This window comes from Pyrgilauda ruficollis, unplaced genomic scaffold (genome assembly GCF_017590135.1).
Source record: "Pyrgilauda ruficollis isolate IOZ18807 unplaced genomic scaffold, ASM1759013v1 scaffold55, whole genome shotgun sequence".
In the NCBI taxonomy this organism is placed as follows: domain Eukaryota; kingdom Metazoa; phylum Chordata; class Aves; order Passeriformes; family Passeridae; genus Pyrgilauda; species Pyrgilauda ruficollis.
In genome coordinates this window covers 8,820,125-8,835,978 of record NW_024527155.1, presented here as the reverse complement: position 1 = coordinate 8,835,978, position 15,854 = coordinate 8,820,125, and the positions used below count along the sequence as shown (strand labels likewise).

At 41.0% G+C, this 15,854-nt stretch overlaps 1 protein-coding gene across 3 annotated transcripts in view; it reads right to left on the bottom strand.

The window, feature by feature from the left end:
- Window positions 1–4,582: 4,582 nt before the first annotated feature.
- Window positions 4,583–15,854, bottom strand: part of EHF (ETS homologous factor) — a 31,106-nt gene continuing 19,834 nt past the window's right edge. Inside the window, exons 3-9 of one of the 3 annotated variants that reach the window (XM_041481221.1) lie at window positions 14,471–14,716; window positions 14,091–14,150; window positions 11,632–11,700; window positions 11,473–11,541; window positions 8,259–8,318; window positions 5,707–5,902; window positions 4,583–4,913 (exon numbers count right to left, since the gene is read on the bottom strand). In XM_041481221.1, coding sequence (XP_041337155.1) covers window positions 4,814–4,913; window positions 5,707–5,902; window positions 8,259–8,318; window positions 11,473–11,541; window positions 11,632–11,700; window positions 14,091–14,150; window positions 14,471–14,716 — 800 coding nt within the window. In that variant the 3' untranslated portion in view covers window positions 4,583–4,813. The remainder of the gene's footprint in view (window positions 4,914–5,706; window positions 5,903–8,258; window positions 8,319–11,472; window positions 11,542–11,631; window positions 11,701–14,090; window positions 14,151–14,470; window positions 14,717–15,854) is intronic. The other 2 variants (XM_041481222.1, XM_041481223.1) reach the window with 2 other exon arrangements.

The window sequence follows — 15,854 nt, the reverse complement described above, 5'->3', positions numbered from 1 at the left end:
ATATAAGGTTAAGATGTAGGTAGACTGTTTACAGCACTCCTCTTATTTTTTCTCAATTTACACAGGATTTGTAAACTGAATTTTGCCTTGAATTTTTATTTCATGTGGCCTTAGACTGCAACTGAAAGCTTCAGTTTTCCTCAATTTTAAGTGACAATCAAAAAAGAGTTAAGAGGTTTGATTTGCTTGGATTTTTTTGCGGGGTGGGGGGAGTTTATTAAGTGTGCACTTATTTGCATGTTTCCAAACAATATTCTCATCTGTATTTGTCGCAAATATTGGCCTCAGCTTGCTTGAAACAAAAGCCCCAACCATTTGCTGGAAAACCAGTTGTGCTTATTTAAATCTCAGCCTGAACTTGCCTGAAATCTAGTTCCAATTCATTTTGAAACCTACTTTGGGACTCCCAAGTTCTCAAACTATGACCACTCTTGGAACACTGATTTTGCATGCTAAACATGAGGTTTGTAATTGTGTTCAAAATTCAAACCCATTCTCCTATTTATGTGGACATAGTGTTGGAGCCCTTCTGAAATTCCAGGTTTAAATATAGGGCTGATTCAATATAGACTGAACACTTCTAGAGCCACCGTCCTCAAACACCCAAATGCATCATCTCAAGGGCAGGGGAACCACCCACTTGCTTAAAATTATGCACATTTGCAGATGATAGAGTGTGATGGTGTGGTTTATCCTATTGCAGTGAAGCTCCTGATTGAGATTCCAGCCCAACTCCAGGTGTGCTGGCACAGCAGCAGGCTCAGCTCTCTGTCAGACTGGCTGCCCTGCACCACCTCATGCTGCCAGCCCGGGACACCCAGCAGGGCACCACAGGAGCTACAGGATGGCCACACACGGCACCCTCGCACCCAGCTGGCACAGCCACAGCCCCTGCACTGCAAATGCCACAGGAGTCTGCCTTGACTTGCTTTTAACCATAGGCATTTTCACCTTTTTACCTCAAGCTGAAGAGTAAATCAGGAGAGATGTCCCCTTTTCATAGCCACCACTTAGATGGAAAAATAACATGAAGGACAGGATTTCTTCGTTTTAGCTGCTTTGACTCAGTAAAGGAAACGCTCGGTTTGAGTAATGGCATCCTTAATCAGGCTAGCCCTTGCACACACTTCAAAATACCTTGAAGTTAAATCAGTGCTGAAGTCAGGCCTTTGTTAAGTTTAGCAGCCAAACGAGAAAGGCAATCTAGCTGTGTTGACATAATCCATTATTTCGGTGAGGCCTGTGAGACATAAAACAGGTTTGGAAACCAAGTATCTTCACAATAGATCAGGTATTCAACATATTAGTAATTTTAAGCTATTGGATTTTGTTGTAGTCACAGCAGTCGTTTCATAAATATTAAAATATTCTTCAGTACTGAAGGAATTCACATTAGTCACTTCCAATCACAAGACAAAAAAGGAAGATAAACATTAATCAAATATATTCTTTCATGAGTGTTTTATTTGAATTTGTATCATATTCACAAAAATAGAAACAGTCTTTAGAACCATTTTGTGAATACATTGTCTCCAAGCTGAGATTTACAATGGCAATAGTGAAATATCTAACTTGGATTTGTTTCCACACGTAGATATTGAAGACGATGCTGTGAGAAGCAAGCAGGAATTATGCAATGTGCTGCAGAAAGAAACATGAAAATGTAACTAAACATTTTAATGTCTATGTAGTTCAACAGCCTACATACAGTTTCTCAGGATGTTTTTAGAGCAAGTTGCTCTAATTTTGTGCAGAAAATATTGAGAGTGCTCATGCCAACCCTTTGACGTTGTGATTTGCATCTGACTGTATAAATACAATATACTTTCCTATCTAGAGCTTTATACATACGAAAAATTATGGTACAATAAAAATCTATACACATGGTGCTACCAGTTCAGCAGCTGCTAACTTAAAGGATACATCTAAAAATGATTGCTCAGCCTCTGAAACACAAAATAAAAGAGCAATCAGAAATGCTTTTTGTTTAAATAGCAATTTACATAAAATTCATCTCTTCATTTTCTCCGTTTGCTTAGGTCTGGTAAAAAGACTTTTTGGTTGGTTGCATCTGTCTTGGCAAGAACTGTAATTTTAAACAGTCCTTTGTGTTTGTCTTAGGCAAAGGTTTGTGAAACAGAGTAAATGTTGGCTGGCTTCTATTCCAACTTTGTGCTATTGTAATGCAGAATGACAAGTACCTACAACACTGCAAAGTTCTGCAGGGTGGAAACAGAAACTTGCATGTATTCCACGTGCTGAAAGATGTGACAGTGGAAGAACATTTATACTGCACCCCAACATAAACCACTCTCTCAATTTATACAGAATGCTTCTAAGTACGGGTTCATCTTTCAAAACCTTTTAAAAGCAGGTTGAGCTGCTGCTCAGCAACCAAGTGGTGACACACATATATCGCAGGTTCATTTTATCTCCCAAGAAATTTTGTGAGAGATCAGGTAGAAAGCAAATTCATGAAGTATTACAATTCATTGCTATAAGATAAATGTTAACCTAAGATAAGGTACAACTGCATTGCAGATCTGTGATGGTACCACTGATCTCAGATTTTCACCCAGGGTGTGGAGGTGGTGTGAAGAGCATAGAGCAAAGGGCTACAAACAACCATCAGGTAAGGGGAAGAAATGGTCTTAGGAGCAAAGTGAAAGTGCTCTTCTCATCTGGTGGCCTGATCCTTGTTACATGAACTACAAAATGATGATAAAGGAAGTGAAATGTAGCAAATTAAGCTAAAAAATGAAATTATTGAATTTGCAAAAGCAAGCAAGGCTAGCACAGACAGTCAAAAAAGAAAAAAAAAAAAAGAACCAAAACCAAAGAGAGATAGACTGAGAGAAAAAAAAATCCTTTGAAGTACACAGGCTTATTATTTGATTTGTAAATAAGATGAAGCTCTCTCCACCCAGGTTATGAAAAGTAAAAATTGTCATGTATGGGTAATTGATGGTGACAGCTCTCGCATACACAGTGTAGGAGGTGGTGCTATTGTTTAACATGCCCTACATGTGTAGATAACAAGTTAGGCTCTCATGTTTGCCTACAAATTGTTGCTAAGCACGTTTTATACCCTTCATATTGATACTTCTGTTGTCTCTTGGTTTCATCTCTATTTCCTTTAAAGACAAACAAAAATGGAATATCCTGCAACCTCCAGCCGTATCTTGATGTATTTCAAGATAATACGGATTCAAACCCAGGGGATGCCTCAGGAAATAGATATTGGATGGATTTAATATTCTTGATTTTCATTTTTTTTTCCTTTTCTTTTTTTAATTTTGAACTGCTCAGTCCTTGTTATTGTTTTCCAAATTCCAATCCCTGAAAAAGTCATTTGAAATTGATCTTGGTTTCACCTCTGCTAACATCACCAAGACAATCCTGTTTCTCGACTCCCACATCTCACGTACTCAGTGACCTCGTGAAGTGCTGCCTCCTCTAGATTTTATTTCCCTGTGTTCTGCATATGCTCAGTGCTGGCAGAAAGCATGTGTGAGTTGGAGAAAGGAAAAGCTGCTGATGAACGCTCAGTGTCTGCATAGTGCTGCTAGAGGTGAACCCAAAATACTGACCCAGATCTGAATGTCCCTAAAATCTCAGTGTCTTTATGTTAATGGGGCTTTTCCTCCAACTAAGAATCCCAAGCACAAATGACAAATATAAGTACAGTATAGAGTTAGACTTGAGGAAAGCAAAGGGAACTAATATTTTACACACAGTTTAGCTTTGCATTTCTCAAAGGTTTTTTGAAAGTAACTGTCCAAGTGAGACTTAACCTTCCGGGAGGACCACAGCTTGAAGTGACTGGGGAGACTGCTTCATCATGCCAAGGGATTAATAAATGTTCTGCTTGCCCACCTCCTCACTGCTCCATATGGCACAGATTTGAAAGCTTTAATTAGAAGTGCAAGAGGGTGAGAGGATTATTAACATTCCTACTGGGAAATCAGTGCCTTTTAATAAGTTTGCCCAGTCAGAAAACAATCTTCTTTCAACAGCTTTTGGTCCCCAAGATCTACGCTCTTCCAGCAGTTCACCCCAAGATATTAGTTAACCAAAAATAACTTTTTTCCTGAGGTGAGCTGAATGCTCTGTGGAGGTTAGGGACAACACTGAGTATCAGATAAGGTCTGGTCCTAAATATCTGCCCACAAAAGAAGGTCTCAGTGGTGGAGGTAGTATGGGTTCTCCAAGTAAATGCTGACAGCCACCTTGTAGAGCCACTGTTCTTGTGGCTGGGATAAGCCAGCTGAAGAGGAACCCACTGTCTAATTCAAGAAAAGCAGCTAAAGCCAGCAAAGTATTAAAACACTCAGAAATCAGAGGAAGGAAGGAACAAGTGGTATTGGCCAAGGAAAGCTATAAACCATCTGACTGTGTGGAAGAAGGCTACTTGGCTCAGAGATGCTTTACTGTTTCCTCCACTTATTGTTGCCTTCCAAAGTGGATTATCATACTCTCTAAATGCCCTAATATTTAGCTCCTTCCCTTTCTTTACATGACTCATAAATCACATTATGCCTGTATGATTTTTTTTAAAAAAGAGGAGAACTTCACAAGAAGGGAAAAATAATCATAATTCTATAATGTTAACTTATATCACAGAAAACTGTGTACATTTTTTCCCCATACAGGACATACTTCAAATAAAATAATTTTAACACCAATAATGATAATGTTCTTTCTTCCCGACAGAAGTAGAATTGTTTTCTCACCCCAGTTTGATACATAAATATAAGAAAATAGTCTTTGAATATTTACATCCATGTGTTTTAAATGTTATTTCTTGATATATTTAATTTTCATTTTCTCTCCAACCACGGGCATTCTTTCCAAATTTATATACTAATCTCCGACCATCCACACGCTCAAGGATTTCTCTTTTGTAATAGTATCTGTTAAAATAAAAACAGAAAAAGATATAAGAGTAAATTCACCTATGGTCCTAAAAGGTCACTGCCAACTAGACAATCCTTTAGCTAGTTTAAAAAGCCTTGATTTTCTATTAAGATATATATATATAATATCTAATATCATGATAATTGAAAGAGAAGGAAAAATGGATGTTTTCTTTTTCCTTTATATTAATTAGCTTCTGAGTTTGAATTTCACCGCATTTCAGGTCAAAGCATACTGCTGGATTTATCACACACTCTTATGAGATTTCACAGAGGTTTTTTTCCAGATAAGCCAGGATCTAAAAATCAGACCAGGAAAAAACCTCAGCACCCTTTTAAAAATACATTTTGAAATTTCAGAAATATGTAAAAATTCTCAAAATGTTAAATCAAAGAGGAAAGAAAATCCTAACACTGATTTTAAGACAATGGATGTGGGGTATAGCTAGTTTCTGAATGTTGCTGGAAATAACAAGGTCTCCAGCCATTAATGGGACATTTAAACATTCTCAGGTTTCTGCAACCATATTCCCTTCCTACACTGGTTGTTTGGATGGAGCCAAACAGAATTTATATATATATAAACAATTGTTTGTGTTATATATATATCATATATTCTGCAGAAACAGGAGAGGAAAAGAACATAGTGCTACAATCTCAAAACTGGTTTGAGAGACTGTCAAAGAAAGCAACTTCTGCTGCTGAGAAATCATTTTTAAAAGTCAGACAAATTCTCCATCCAGTTGGTCTGTGTATGTGTCATGGTCTTCCTCAGCAACATCCAGCTCACCTCATAGCCCGGCTGAGTTTCTCGTAAGTCATGCTGCTGTTGTTTTTCTTCTTTCCCCACAGCTGAGCAACAGCTTCAGATTTTAAAAATCTGAAGACACCTTCTGATCTGTCTTCCCACTTGATTAATCCTGGGTTTTTCTCAGGATTGAGAAGAATATCTCGAATAAATTCCCAAAGATGAGTTCCTCGAGGGTCTGAAAAAGCAAAGAGTGCAGGAAGGAGTGTCTCAAGAGTTCTCTTGCTATGCTTGCAATTTTTATGTCATCTACAGAGGGTGAACACTTAGGCCATAGTTTCTGGAACACAGGACCCCCACCTCAGAGATATACAAGTGAAAAACACTGGCAGCTTTCAACTGCAGGTAAGCATTGGCCTCAGGCAGGCAGGTAGGAGCCCCAGCAACCAGAGGAAGCAGAGTCCAAACCACCTACTGCTTCCTTCTGCCTTTGGCACTGTTTCTGCCCTAAAGAGAACATATTTAAGCCTTCCCCTCATCTCATTTGCCCATTTTTCCTGATCCCTGTCTACAGCACAGCATGTAACCTGATATTATTGTGTGGCACATGAAACAGCCGAGACTACCATGAAGCAGGCACCGAAACTCCATGCATTTAAAAGACAGACAGAAGGCATGGGAGGTGAACTGCCATTCTGTATGAATGAGTAAGTAAGAAGGTGTAGGACAGTGACAAAACTGGCCAGCCAAAACTGCACATAGAAAGGGAACCAAAAAGTTTGACCATGGTGTAGAAAAGACGAAAACAGATCTCCAAGCTCAACAGGTAGACCTCTCACTTTAATCACAAATATGTCTCACAGTTACTATAAAAAAGTCCAGGTCAAAAAAAAAAAAAGTCCATCAAGTCAGATTAAGTAGTTTACAAATGAAGAATAACAAACACAGTGAGCCAGAAAGACAGCAGTCCTTTGGTTTGACTTCAAAAGCATGCAATTAGATCAAATTAAGAAGGAAACAAGCTAGTCAAAGATGTGAAGGTAACTTGGAAATGGTATGCAGTGCAGTATAAGTAGAATTAGATTTCAATCAAAGAATCCAATATTTTTCTTTATTCTTATAATTGTTTTCTGGACCCATTAAAATGTGGAGGACCTAGCCTACCTGGACATCAGTAACCTATTGTCATGATATGGAGCAGTACTGAAGGAACTGGAAATGAGGGGTATTAACCCAGACTGCCAATGTCACCTGTTGTATATGACCAAGGCTGTGACTGATGAGATGTTAGAATCACAGAACATCTCAAGATGGAAAGGACCTATAAAAATCATCAAGTCTTACTCCCTGCTCCTCACAGGACGTCCTTGAACTAAGCCATACGACTAAGAGCATTGTCCAGATCCTCCTTGAGCTCTGTCAGGCTCGGTGCTGTGACCGCCTTCCTGGGGAGTCTGTTCCAGTGCCTCTGGGTAAAGAACCTTCTCTATTGTGCAGTCTAAACTTTCCCTTGAACACCTCCACTCCATTTTTTCATGTCCTATTACTGGCCACTAGACAGAGGAGATCAGCACCTCTCCCTCCACTGCCATCCCTGAGGAAGCTGAAGACTGGGATGTGTCAGCCTTCAGCCTTGTCTTCTAGCTGAACAGGCTGACAGACCTCAGTTCTTCACAGGTCTTTCTTCAGACCAGACCTGTCTAACCCTTTCATGAACAACCTTTTTATACACACACACACAAACAAAACCCCACCACCCAGATATCCGTGTACAGATATAAAGTTCAGGAGTTCTGCTGGGGTAAAGCAACAGAACAAGAGTAAGAAGAGTCAGGAAGAGACATAATCTGGAGGTCATATTGAAACAGGATGAACACAAATACCACAAAATTCAGTGAAAGACCAATACTAAGCTTTCCTATTATAATCAGGGAAATAAATAGGATGGAAAAGACATACACAGGATATTTTCAGCATTAAAATATCTCAGTAAAGTACATTAATGGTATTATGTACAGAAATCACAATTATGGTATCCTGTCTTCAGAGTCAGGTTGGATAAAAACTTGCAGAAAATGTAGGTGAGGGGCGTGGAGAGACTGTCATATGAGGGGATAAGAAGGTGGCAAGATTGAGGCACAGGTGCTTGCTCGTGATGTCATGTGTGAGAAGTTCTGCAAGGAGATGCTGAGCAGGGTCTGTGGTGTGTGCTGCACCTGGCAGGAACAGGCACGAGCATGACTGTGCCCACGCACAGGCCCTCCTGATTAAATCCTGGGTCTTCCTCATCATTCCTTTGCTCCACTCCACCAGCCCAGCTCAACACAGGGCAGAGGAAGCTGGTTTGTGATTGCTTCCCCATAGGCCCTCACTGATAAAAACAATTTGAAAAGTTTAACAATATTGAGTCCAAAAATGACGTAAACAAGCAGTACAAGGTACTCAGATACTTTCAGAATTCACCCACAATAATGATTTAATGAGTTTTGCATTCAAAATGCTTCCTCTTCCCTCCCAAATAGGATCTGATTTTCATTTGTTTCTTTTTCCTTCAATCAGCTAACCAACCCTTATAAGCATGGATGTTGACTTACTGTGCTTCTTGGTGTGGGACTTTGGGGTATGATCTTGCGATTTTTTTGCATCTGAAGAGTCTGCAGAGAAGGAAAATGAAGCCTATTTGTAAATTTGATTAAAGGCTTTCCATTGACTAGCAGGTTGAAAGAAATAAAACCACAAAAAAGAACAAATATCTCTTCTAAAGATAATCACTTTTCGGAAGGTAATCTAAGTGAGGAGGGAGAGTTTTGTTTTCTGTACTGTATGTTAATCAGCACACTTCTCAAAGAGACCACTGATGAATAAAGAATGAATGCAGAGGTAAACATTTGGCTTTTGAAAGCTAAATTTGATTAACAAATACCTCACCTCATATTGTGTGTGAGAGAGAGAAAAATAGGATGATCACATCTGTAAAAGGAATCCTGAATTGTCCCATTATCTCAGTCTTTGCTGAAGCACGTATCTTTGGGGGCTTATTTGTTTCTGAAGAGATGATCTAATGGGAAATGTATGTGCTGGTACCAATGCACAGAACACCTACCTGACTAAAACATAATGAACTGGCAAAGTGCTGTTGTATAGGGGGGCAGGGTGGGGGAAAGGGGCTACGCTGGTAGGAGTTTTTGGCAGCAGGACAAGCATATATTTTTCTGTGGCTCAGAGCCATAGGAACAAGCCATTTCTCATCAATGGTACTTTATCACCTGCAGCCAGCCAGAGGAGAAATAGGATTTCTGGCACAAACATTTCTTCAGAAATGAAATAAAAAGAAGTTCCGCCTGTTCGTGACTGTAACCTACCTCGCAGTCTGCACGTTCAACCCTCCTGCCCCCAAACCACCGCAGCCTGGCTCTGCTCTTGTACTTAATGAATAGCTTTCATCTGATTGCTCTAAGTCTCACAAAATCTGTGGGATAGACCTGAGAGGGAGCCCCTTCTGTGTTTGCTTTTCAGCATACCTTGTCCCTGAATCCCATAAAGCAAAGCTGAAGGTCCCACGCATGTTTTCCCAGCTTCTATGAATGCACAATTATCATACTTTTCATGGAAACCAGGCATTTGCATGGGAAAATGACTCACAGGAAATATTTATTTGCATAGAAACTTGTCAGATTTGCACAAGCTACTGCAATAACTGCATGTGAAAAGGTAGATGCAAAGTTATTCACACACTTGCTTTATTCATACATAACTGGAAACATAAACTGAACAAGACCGTGGGGATAGGCCTAACCTCTGCTATTCTAAGTCTGATAAATTACTGCCCCTGACCCCCAAGCAGCAAACGTGCTCTGAGTCATTTTGCCTTCCTACTCTCAAAGAGCAGGAACTAGCCTGAACCTCACTCAGCTTGGAGGGGGGTGTGGTGTGGGGGAAGTAAAATGAGGCTTATTTCACTGCCTTTCCTCAGATTATGATTCCCCATATGTTATTAAAAGCCTGTGGGAACTCCAGGTAACGACTGCAGGACCCAGTTCTTTATTTGCCCTCATATAAATCCTTCTCATTTTAAAATTCCACAATTCGCTTGCAAATGTTTGTTATGCTCCACTTAGATGGAAATTTATTCTTGGAAGTTCAGCTGCCTTCTGCCTAGCCAGTGATTTATTCTGGATTTCAGCTGTGTAAATAGCCTCCTGCTCTGCCACAGCTCCTACATGGAGACTGGCTTCAAACACGCCATGTTAGGAGGCTGGGGCCTGACAGATGAAAAGAGTTATGATGCAGTTTCAACAAAGCCGTCTTGCAAAACTTTTGACAAAAGGTTACACATTATTTGCATATGATTCAGGAATGAGCCATTTTTTTACGGGATATACAAATTTAGTTTTTACAGGAGGCTGTGCCCTTGGCGTGCCGCCCTAGCTCTAGGCTTAAGCAGTCAGCAGATAAACACACTGTGCCGGGATCTGGACAGGTCTCCAGCCCTGCCAGAGAGCCCTGAAATCCTGGTAGCCATCTTGTGAGAGTGGGTGGAGGTGGTGGAGAAAGCAAACAGGGTGTTTGATTGGGGTTTGATTGGGGTTTTTTAAGGTTTGGTTGTTTTCTTCTTCTGGTCAAGTTTTCTCCCTCTCTCATTTTTTGGGGGGTTTTTTTTTTTGGTTTTTTTTTTTTTTTTTTTTTTTTTGTTTTTTTTTTTTTTTTTTTTGTTTTTGGGTTTTTTTTTTTTTTTTTCCTTTTGTTTTGGTTTTTGTTTTTTTTTTTTTTGTTTTTGTTTTTTGTTTTTTGGGGTTTTTTTTTTTTTTTTTTTTTTTTTGGTTAATTCGTAGCTGAGTGCTTTAGTTTAAACTGTATGTCACTTGGCCAATCCAGCTCAGGAGGCTGGAGGAGCAGGGAATGGCAGGCACAGGGGCTGAGGCCACGGCCACGTGCAGAAGCACATGGCTGCCCCCAGTGCAAGGCTGGACTACAGCAACACACTCTCCTTTCTTCTCCCAGGACTTCCAGTGCCTTCTCCCTCAGATCTCTGCTGAACAGCCTCCTAAGAAGAGCCCGCCTTTCCCTCCCTGCTTTCTCGCTCCCCTGCCACCTCGGCTTTACTCTTCCCCCACGGCCTCACCCGCCTCCATCCTGGTGCCCGGACAGGGCCCACAGGGCCCTCGCCACGTGTGATCAGGCTGCACTTGGGCCAGGCGCTGCAGCGAACAGGTTTGCTGTGTCTCCTGCCCTTCAGCAGGCAGATCTGAGCCCTCCCTCACGGAAGGCAGGGGGGTTCAGCGAGCTGTCAGCTCAGAGAGGCTGCAGGAGGAAGCCCTTGTGCCGGCATGTTTGGGCCAGGGCTTGGTGTCTGCCCTACAGCTGCCCCAGGCCAAGCCGAGCCCGGCCCCAAAGCCAGCAGCCTGCTCAGCATGAATCACGGGCTCACCGGGAGCACGGCCGCTTTGGGGAGGAATGGGACACTTGTTTGCCCCGTGCGCTACACCACAGAAAAGCGTGGTGTAGCTGGAATGTCTTGTCTCTCTGACACCAGTGTTTACCCCTTTGACTCAGTCACTTTAAAAGATATGTGGCGATTACAGATTATTTGATCATCTTCCTCTTGACAGAGAGAAGACAGAAGCATTTCTTTAAAGACAGCTATTGTAATAATGACAGCTAATAAATCTGTCAGAATTGTCATTGCTTGGTTTAAAATTACTGGAGGCTCAGATGCAATCCTACAACAGAAGACCACAGAGACTATTACATGTCGGTAGCTCTGGGACAAGTGACAAACAATTAAAAATATAATTACAAGTTTCTTACCAGGAGATTGGTGACTAGGTGTCATCATGGAAATCTGAGCACGACAGAATGTTTTACTGTCCAATAACTCTGGGAATTAAAAAGAAGACATTTAAACTAATAGCCTCAGACAACAATAAAGCCATCTCAGAATGCATGAAGTATTGTGATATTAGTTACCTACTGTGCTACCATAGCCACTGTCATAAAGATAATTCTCTTCTTTCCAGGACACCATTAATGATGGATCTGAAGGTAAAGGACCAAAAAGAAAATTGGATCACTAAAAGCACAGAGCACAGAGGTAAATATTGACCACTGAAAGAATTTAAAATGTGAAGAAAAAAAAAAAAAGAGAACCAAGAAGTGAAGGGTCTATGTACAAAATTATTTCCTTTCACTCAAATTATGCATGGAGTTTTGCATATTCAGGCAAATGTATTTACAAAAAGCACTGACTTTGGAAAGAATGTAGTATGCTCTTCCTTTTCCTGACTAGTATATCATTTATGCCTGGCCTTGGAGGAGGTTTCCTATGCCAGATCAACTATAATTCTACCCAATCCAGTCCTGAATTCTCAGTCCCTGATGATTATGACAGTGCGTTGGAGCCACACAGATGAAAGTGTTTTCAAATATCTAGTAAAAAAGAAGGATGCTTATGATGAGTATGTATTTCTATAATGGTAGAACTTGAAAGTCCTCTCTGAAACACAGCTTCTTGTTTAAGCACATGGTGAGAAACATCAAAGCCTAATTCTAGATGAAGGGCCATTTTACTCCAGGCATACTAAGTCCCCAACCTTAACCTACAAACCACCTTCATGATTAAAGAGGAATAATTTTTAGTGACCTTCTAGTCATATGGATCAATATAAGCAGAACAGAAGTAGTGTCTTTATGACCTGTACACTGGTCTGGAAATTACTTCCTTCACAGTGCATTTTTAAGGTCAGAAGCCTTAGAAATCTCTTCTTTTGAAACCAGGTCAGAAGGGATGAGATAGAAGGTTCAAATCTAGGTTAAACCTAATTTTTTTCATGTTCATATAAATGAAATCAAAAACCCCAAAATGAGTTACAGCTAAATAATCATGTTTGGCCAAGTTACCACTTATGACATAGGAATTTAGCAGGCATGCTAACTAATAGCTGCATGTTTGGGCACCCAGACCTTGCGTTCCTACAGTAGCACACACCCTTTGCTTGCTTGGACACCTGATCTGCCTAATGTTGCCTCTGAAAACGGGGCCTTACCCAGCCAGAACACGGGAAAAGTGTTCACCTTTGTTCATTTTGGCCTTTTTCAGTACCCATGTCTTTGCAGCTTTGATGGTTTACTGGAGTGAGCCGAGCTTCCCCTCAAAACCACCAGCCCTGTCCCTGCGGCTTCTCTTAGAGCTGCTGGGAAGGAGTAACTTTCCCAGCAGTTCTAATCCACAATTCTTGCTCCCCCACACGCAGAAACTTAACCCACTCTCACTGGCTGTGGTTGGCACCACCAGAGGCCCACCAGGCCATTCCTGATTCAGCACAACCAGGAGAACCACCTGCCAGTTAGTCCTTTCCAAGATGTGCAGCTGAGGTGCTTTGCCCTCATCTCTAGTAGAAGGAGGAAATAACATTACACCAGGATCTCATAAATCAGGACTTAAAGGATTACTGGAGTTACCTCCACGGAAAGCAGCAAGGCTGCCTCATGCACATCTCCCATATCAGGAGTGGATTGCACATTGCAATCCCTGCCTGCTGCAAGGAGAATATGGGCAATGTTCCTGGCTGGAGAGGCTGGGCTCCAACAGGTTAAGTGGATAAACAGGCTGACAGTATTTGTTGGAGACACCACACGCAACAGATCAGTATTTGTTCTGCCAGCAGATATCAAAACATGGCTCATGGGCACACCTACGTACAAAGGCTGGGACTAGTGGGATAGAGAGTGTGTGGATATGGACAGCCGTGATCTGGCAAAGGAACAAGGAAAATAATTGTGCCTGAAGAGGACGGTTGAATCAAGCTGAAGTTCTTTTCTCAGTTAAACAAAGCCCTGGGAGGAAAGGGATCTAGCTATAAACACACTCAGGAAAAAAAACTGCAACGGCAAAAATGCAGATTTGATGAAACCAAACTATTGCCTGAATTTCAGTTTCATTGAAACCTGTGAAGAAAATGTAACATTTAAAATGTAACATTTTGTTTTGCCTCCAAGTTGGTTTTTGGAAATCTCCTTGTGTTTCAAACACTAACAGCACTTCACAACAAAATATTTTTTCTCCCTGTCTCTCTTCCTTTTTTTTCTTTTTTTTTTAATGGAGCATATTGTTAAAATAGTTGTTTTGAAATTTGCTGAATGAAGTGTAGAATGAAGTCCTCTACAAAGCTGCCTCCATGGAGCACCTCAAACTATTCCAACTCTGAACATCAGTGTAGACTGCTTATACTGCAGAGGTCTCCCAGGAAAAGTGGCCACATGCATGTGGTATTACCTGAAACTTCAGAGGTAGGCACTGACTGACATTTGTGTTACTTCTTTAATTCTGCATGATACACTTTCCATTTTATTTAATGCCACCTTGATTTGTCTCCCTTGGAAGAGGGGTCCCCTCTTTTCAAAGGACATTTTACCCAGCTGCTACTCACCTGTTTGCTCTGTCTTCACAATGACATTATGAGATTGGTACATGTCACTTCCACACTGACCTGCAAGAAAGCAAATTGGCAGATAGGAAGTATGAGAATAAGCAGAGAGGAATCAAATGTATTAGCTTCAAGCAGCAACTTCTACACCTGAGCCAGAGGGCTGATTTTGGAGCGGAAAACATTCTCTCTCTTCTTCATCCTTTAGATTTCTGCCTTAAGTCATATCCAAGAAATTTAGCAATACCATAAATGAGCTATAAGCAGAATAGCAAACAGAGCAAGTATAATCTGCCAGGCAGGCTTCTGGGGAGCGTAAATGACTTCTGAAGATCTCAGAATTCAGACTAATGTGCGTGTGTCTCTCTCTAATATCTATTTACCATTCCATTTTAGGTGTTGGAGGTTGCTGTAAAGCAGTTGTCCTGCTGTCCCAGCTGCCTGAGTGAATTCCTGCAGGCTCATACTACACAGATGTTCCCCATTGATATCAAACTCCTGGAAAGGTATGCAGTTGGCATCCAGTTGGTTGGTATCAAGGAGGTGCTGCAGCCACTCCCAGACTTGAAACTTAGTCCAGTACTGCGGGTGTATTTCGTGCCACTGGGTTCCATAGAAGCTACTGGATACTGGAAAAGAAAAAAAATATTTACTATCTCTGATAGCATAATAGTCATCAACAATAAGATCTATAGCCAAATTGCATGTCTTGGAAGTCTACAGATCTAGACGCTTTTCTCACTCCTTAACATTGGCTCAGTAGCTATTGCTGGAGAAGATATTGTGGGGGTTTTGGCCTCAGTTTTCCAACTAAAAATTGGGCATTGTTTCATTACACATGTCTTGGCTGATTGATTTGCAGGAATTAACTTATTAATGTTGGCTAAATACACCAAAATTCTCTGAGGGAAGATACTTTACAGAAATACTGTTGAAAAGGGATGTGTGGGAAAATTACTGCATCAGAAAATGATGGAAAAGCCTTGCAAAACTCTCATAAGGTGACGTGAAAACTTTCTTTGAATAAGAACTTAGTAGGGGCTAAATATTAATTGTAGGGTTAGGAAAAGGAAGGTTAAAGGCACTTTCATGCTGCTCCACAGTAAAAGCCTATCAGTGTGGGCCATGGTTTCATGACAGAGATGGCATTCTGATGGTGCAGATTATTGCTGTAGTCATGTAAAGTGGTTTCTGAATATAGTTATAAAACTCATTATTAGCTATGGAAGCTGCCTAATTTTCTTGTTAGAATGTCTGAGTCTTTTTTTGGCAATCTCTTAAATTGCTCTCAGTTGTATGTCATTGCACGACAGTAATTTGCATGTGCAAATGGAAGAAATTGTACATGGGCTAGGATCATTATGTAAGATAAGAGCAAAGGCAGGATTGCTTTGTCTGTCCTCACAGAGTTCAGTGCAATTTATTCCCTGGGAAAGGAGGAAAATGGACTGGAATGCCAGACAGAGGTGACTGTGAGATAAAATGTTCACAAGTGCAAGAAGGGTTTAAGGATGAGGGAATTAGAGATTGCAGAGGGAGGAGAGACTGCCATGGCCTAGCTCTGCAGGGACCCCGCTCCAGGATATGGCACCAGTCTGTTCCCAGACTCCTCTAGAAAAAAATTAACCACACAGTGAGAAATACTAACAACAGTGGATATTGCCAGGAGGACCACACGCACCAGAATTGGCACATTTTAGGAAATCACCTTAACTCAGGTGCATTAGACCTCAGGTCTCTTCAGATGAGGTACAGGACACACTTTCC